This window comes from Colletes gigas, unplaced genomic scaffold (assembly GCF_013123115.1).
Source record: "Colletes gigas isolate AHSC1104 unplaced genomic scaffold, ASM1312311v1 Colletes_gigas_Sc00007, whole genome shotgun sequence".
NCBI classification, from domain to species: Eukaryota; Metazoa; Arthropoda; class Insecta; order Hymenoptera; family Colletidae; genus Colletes; species Colletes gigas.
In genome coordinates this window covers 3694411-3700904 of record NW_025106636.1, presented here as the reverse complement: position 1 = coordinate 3700904, position 6494 = coordinate 3694411, and the positions used below count along the sequence as shown (strand labels likewise).

The 6494-nt window shown below is 43.5% G+C and overlaps 1 protein-coding gene across 1 annotated transcript; it reads left to right on the top strand.

Moving 5' to 3' along the window:
• The first annotated feature begins 714 nt into the window (after positions 1-714).
• Positions 715-6191, top strand: LOC122396054 (transcription elongation factor SPT5). The gene is made up of 10 exons (XM_043394157.1): positions 715-1033; positions 1424-1762; positions 1832-2064; positions 2141-2639; positions 2704-3052; positions 3128-3714; positions 3774-4126; positions 4210-4611; positions 4694-4869; positions 5138-6191. Exons 1-10 carry the CDS (start codon positions 810-812, stop codon positions 5378-5380), a joined length of 3405 nt encoding a protein of 1134 aa, XP_043250092.1. The 5' UTR covers positions 715-809; the 3' UTR covers positions 5381-6191.
• The last annotated feature ends 303 nt before the right edge of the window (positions 6192-6494 follow it).

The window sequence follows — 6494 nt, the reverse complement described above, 5'->3', positions numbered from 1 at the left end:
GCATGAATTATTTTCATTAATTCAGTTTTTGCAATTCGGTTAACGATTATTAATTTACAGAAACCAAAGGGTGCAATAGGTAAGTGAACAAATTACATTTTATCAATCGTGCAATGACAAGTACAGAAGCTTGTAAAAGTCATAAATAACAATCGTTATTACTTGAGATTCATCTTCAGACACATTTTCTTCGTTCGTGGTTAAAGAAATTTGCTCGGAGACCTGTTTCTCTTCTTCGTTCTTTGCATCTTCGACAGATTTGTGTATAGATAGAAATTTCTTGCCTGTCGTTTCCGAACCGAATCCATAATATTGCGTTAATAAATTTTTCGCCAGGTCGGACATGTTTTAGAACGATAAGTTCACAATAAAGTCGTTTTAGGACGTTGAAAGCGACAGATCAATAATAATTCGTGTTTATTTATTGTCAAGGTGACGAAAACGTGTTGCTAAATAAAGAAGGAAATCTTTAATTTTTGTTTAAACATTCTTATGTCAAAAACATCATTATTTAATTATTGTTTCTAATCTCTATTATTATCATAATATTAGTCAACAATAACATTTTCCTATCATCGAATGATATACACTTTTTTTTTGTCATATAGTTTCAATGTACAATATACAGTGAGAATCAGAATCCATTTGCAGCCCTCTGGCGACGATTTCACGAAACATCGCCACATAACCTTATGCATTTTTGCATCGGTTATTCCGTGCTTCGTGCGCCTTGTTGGCCTAACCAAGCTGTTACGATTCGTGCACAATAATTTCTGTTCGACGGGATCCGTTTAATTTTCGGGATTAAAATGTCGGATTCAGAGGCGAGCAATCTGTCCGACAACGAAAGCGACCGCGGTGGCGGAGGTAGCGAAAGCGATCAAGAAGAAAACCGCTCCGTAAAATCTGCAGCTGGCAGCGATGCTGGCAGCGTCGGGGAAAGATCACGCAGTGTTTCTCGGAGCAGAAGCCCGTCCAGATCGCGATCCAGGAGTGCGTCGAGATCGCGATCACGATCACGATCGGTGTCTGGGTGAGTAAAATTTATTCTTGAAACATTATATAAATTATCGAGCACAGTTTCGTAACGTGTGTTGTATGGTTGTTGATACTCGTTGGCATTTTAGCATTTGAGAATCTTGAAATTTTATCTTTCTCGGGTGTATTTATCTTTCTGAAACCTATGCAATTACTTCTTAGACATTTGTGAATTATATTTTTGTGAGGTACCATAATATTAATGTAGGATCAATGTTATTTGTGTACATCTCTTAAAAAGGTAAGTTTAAAGAAACTAAACAATGACTTCGTATGATATTATGTGTATATCTATGTATAAGAATGTATGCAGTATGCAAAGAAACAAAATATGTATGGTGTAAAAGTGTATAGAAGTTAGAAATAACATTTATTGAACCTCAAGTTCTGAGGATGGTAGAGGAGACGAGGCGGAAGAAGCCAGGTCAGGGGATGAGGAGCTGGTGGAGCCTGAAGAAGAACCAGAGGGCGAAGACTTGGATGGAAGCAGCGAATATGATGAGGAAGAGGAGGAAGAAGATGACGACAGGCCCAGGAAGAAGAAGAAAAAAGACAAGTATGGTGGTTTCATCATAGATGAAGCTGAAGTAGACGATGAAGTTGAGGATGACGACGAATGGGAAGAGGGTGCTCAAGAGATTGGTATCGTGGGGAACGAAGTAGATGAATTGGGACCCACTGCAAGAGAAATTGAAGGAAGACGCAGAGGCACCAATCTTTGGGAGTAAATATCTGAATCTTAAACTATTCTAAGATAGTTTGTTCCTGAACTAACGTTTATAATTTTTATCAGTTCGCAAAAAGAGGATGAAATAGAAGAGTATTTGAGAAAAAAGTATGCAGACGAGTCTGTGGCCGCTCGTCATTTTGGGGATGGTGGGGAGGAAATGAGCGACGAAATTACTCAGCAAACATTGTTGCCAGGTGTTAAGGATCCAAATCTTTGGATGGTGAAATGCCGTATTGGGGAGGAGAAAGCCACTGTACTTTTGTTGATGCGGAAATTCATAACTTATCAATTTTCAAGTATGCAGCAATCTTTTTATTGCTCCTTTGGTTAAATAATCGTAATCGTTTCTAATCGCGTGATTTTGTTTCTCAGACGAACCTCTGCAGATAAAGAGCGTCGTTGCTCCTGAGGGTGTAAAGGGTTACATTTACATAGAAGCGTACAAACAGCCGCACGTGAAGGCTGCCATCGAAAACGTAGGAAACTTGAGAATGGGTATTTGGAAGCAACAAATGGTACCGATCAAGGAAATGACCGATGTGTTACGCGTGGTTAAAGAGCAGACAGGCTTGAAGGCGAAGCAGTGGGTTAGACTAAAGAGAGGCATTTACAAAGATGACATAGCTCAGGTCGATTACGTTGACTTGGCGCAGAATCAGGTTCATTTGAAACTGCTGCCTAGAATCGATTACACCAGACCCCGCGGAGCTTTGAGAACAGCGCAAAGTGAATCCGAAGCCCTGAAACGCAAAAAGAAAAGAAGACCGCCGGCGAAACCGTTCGACCCCGAAGCAATTCGCGCTATTGGCGGAGAAGTGACCAGCGACGGTGATTTCTTGATTTTCGAGGGAAATCGATACAGTAGAAAAGGGTATGTATGTGAGTCGTCGAATTATTGTGAAATTAAATTATTCGAATCGTTCGTTCTGATTCAGATTCCTGTATAAAAATTTCACGACGAGCGCGATTATCGCGGAGGGCGTGAAACCGACGCTTTCCGAATTAGAAAGATTCGAAGAGGCCCCGGAAGGCGTTGAAATAGATTTAAGCGGAGGTCCAACGGGGACTTCCAGTAACAGGGAAGACGCGGCGGTGACTCACTCGTTCAGTACCGGGGACAACGTCGAGGTTTGCGAGGGTGAATTGATAAACTTGCAAGGGAAGATCGTTTCGATAGATGGAAACATGATAATGGTTATGCCAAAACACGAAGAACTCAAGGAGGCGTTGGAATTCCAAGCGTCAGAGTTGCGGAAGTACTTCACGATGGGCGATCACGTTAAGGTAATGTAAACAAATGTCTTTTCAACGAACAAAAGTCGAAAATCGAATAAAATCGACTCGATCGATTGTTCGCAGGTCGTTGCAGGACGATACGAAAGCGATACCGGTCTGATAGTCCGAGTAGAGCAGAACAGAGTGGTCTTGTTTTCTGATCTGTCGATGCACGAGCTCGAAGTCCTCCCGAGGGACTTGCAGCTCTGTTCGGATATGGCAACCGGCGTGGATAGTTTAGGTCAATTTCAGTGGGGCGATTTGGTTCAGTTGGACGCGCAAACGGTCGGCGTGATCGTTCGTCTCGAACGCGAGAATTTCCACGTGCTTTCCATGCACGGGAAGGTGATAGAGGCTAGACCCCAAGGTCTAACGAAACGACGCGAGAACAGAAATGCAGTGGCGTTAGATTCTCAACAGAACACCATACAGAAGAAGGACATCGTTAAAGTCGTGGACGGGCCACATGCTGGAAGGGGTGGTGAAATAAAACATCTGTACAGAAGCTTCGCGTTTCTGCACTCGCGAATGTTCGTGGACAACGGTGGTATATTCGTCTGCAAAACGAGGCACTTGCAACTGTCTGGTGGAAACAAGGCCAACATAACCGCCATGTCGCCGGTGGCAGGATTCATGTCGCCAAGGATCGCCTCGCCGATGCATCCTAGCGGGTCAGTACACGGTTGCCCTGTCGTACACGCCGATATTTATCAGTTTCGTTTGATCACAGAGGCGGTTTTGGAAGGGGTGGAGGTGGAAGAGGCAGGGGCCGCGGAGGAGGAGCTCGCCGCGACAGAGAACTGATAGGTACCACCATAAAGATCACTGGTGGACCTTACAAAGGAAACGTTGGTATCGTGAAGGACGCCACGGAGACGACTGCTCGCGTAGAACTGCACTCCACGTGCCAAACCATCTCCGTGGACAGGTCCCACATCGCAAACGTGGGCGTACCGACAAAGGATGGCGGTTTCAGCAGTTACAACAGGACACCAGCGTACGGCATGGGTGGGCAAACACCGATGTATGCCAGAGACGGTTCAAAGACGCCTATGCATGGTTCCCAGACACCCATGTACGAAAGTGAGTGTCTTCGATATCCTTGTTTTCTACTGCAAACGTTCAGAGGAACTGGTCTACTGATTTCTAACTTCTTAAATTCATAGATGGTTCCCGTACACCTCATTATGGCTCGATGACGCCATCCCACGATGGGTCACGTACTCCAGGACAGTCAGGTGCCTGGGATCCAGCGGTCACTAATACCCCCGCAAGGACGAACGATTTCGACGGCTACAACATGGAGGAAGGCGGATCTCCCGGTTACGCACCAGGTTACCCCTCAACTGGTGGACCATTCACGCCACAAACACCTGGCACGATGTACGGTTCGGAGCAGAGTTTCAGCTCGTATCAACCGAGTCCTAGCCCGGCTGGAAGTGCTTCCGCGAGCCCCAGCCCTGCGGGTTACGTTGCTACCCCCTCGCCAAGCGGCACTGGGTACACTACCAGTCCTCACGGAGCATTCGCTACGCCTTCGCCGATGGGTTATAGTCCTATGACGCCTGGTAAGTGTTATTCCTTGCGTTCTTTGAGTCGCATCTTGAACGAAATTTGGTTCTACCATCTCCGGGGAATTGTTTCTTCCAGGCGTGGCTGGTAGTCCTTACAATCCACAAACACCAGGTGCTGGTCTAGACGCCAGCGTCGGGTCAGCGATAGTAGGAGGGACCGAGTGGCACACCACAGACATCGAGGTTCGAATTCGTCACTCCCACCAGGATCCTGCACTTGCCGGGCAACAGGGCGTCATTCGAGGAATATCCGTAAGTGATACATCAAAAACTTGTTCACAATTCCTTTTCAGTGAATCAAAAATTAAGAAAATTATTATTGTAAGAACACTTTACCAAGTAACCTCTTTACAAAACGTTTAATCCTCTATTAAGGTTAATAAGTATTCTAAAGTCGTGCAATTATATCTAATCAAAGTTTGCTGGGTCAGACTAACAGTTATATTTTTGAAACACACAGTTATGTGTTCGAAACCTTGCGAAAGGCTTGAACGCCGCGATGTTTACATTTTGTCGACAGGGTGGCATGTGCGCAGTCTTCCTACCGGTCGAGGATAGGGTCGTAAATTTGGTCTGCGAGGAACTGGAACCGGTGGTTCCGTCGCAGGGCGATCGGGTTAAAGTAATTATCGGCGAGGACAGGGAAGCCGTCGGTACATTACTTTCCATAGATAATCAAGAAGGTGTCGTGAAAATGAACAAGGACGAGGTGAAGATGTTGCACTTGCGGTTCTTGTGTAAAATGAAAGCGCCAAATACGTAATTTTTCATTCCAAGACAGTCCACCGCGCCGAGAACCAGAACTGCGACGACAACTTCAACGACGATGTCGAGAATTGTTCGCGCGACGACAAGGTTATGTTAACCACGACCTTTCTACGTTGTAACCCTTGTTATGTTCGGGAAATATGCACGTTATGTAAAATGCATATACACCATTTTATTGCAAAAATCATTTAACTCGTTTTTCTTCTAGTTACTTCAAAGACACAGGCGATAGCAATCATTTGTGAAAAGTCATGAAACTGATAAAACGTTTTATAGAAAATGTTGGGCTGTTCTCTGCTTAATGTCGAATGAGATTGAAAGAAACAATACCATAATTCGATCCTTTCCCGATAAAACTTTTTAATACAGTAAGTCTTCTGAACGTTTCGAAATTTGTAGAAAAAAAAATCAGAAATTTCATTTAATATGCAAATGTATATCCGTGTACAAAATATTTGTGAACACACGAGGACTTGCTTTATTAGAACGCGAGGCAATAATGTGACGATTTTTCGGTCAAAAGTTTGCAGGACTATAGTGTAATTATTTATGACGGTTTATTAATCTGAACTCAGTCGCATAACAAACGCGAGATAATGACTGGGAAACGATCAAGAGATCGGTGTAAATTTTCCGGAATTTCGCAAGGAAAAATCGCATTCATCTGGAATTTACCGAATAGAGTATGAGATCATGCCTCCCATGGTTTCTTCTGTTGTTTGCAGCCGCTATCTTCGTTAACATAAAAAGGTACGCGATCGAAAATGTGACCAGCACCATATTAATTTTACTTACCAAAAATTATTCGATCTCGATGAAAATCGTGTCAACAAGTTTATTAAGAAATAAAGATTACACTATTATCGAATTATATTGTTGTGATGTGGTATTAGGGTGATGGGTGCCGGTTTCAAGCATGAACAAAATATCGGCACGGTATTGTTTGAGAAAAGTGACTCTGTCAAGCATTGCTGGACCACGGAGGAATTTATTATGTTAAACAGTAGACGAATGTTTCAAGATTTATTGCCAAAGGTATTCTGAACCTAACCTTACATTTTTTTATTCCTTTCCACACTTTAGTATGTTCCCTTGTAAGAGTAATCTAC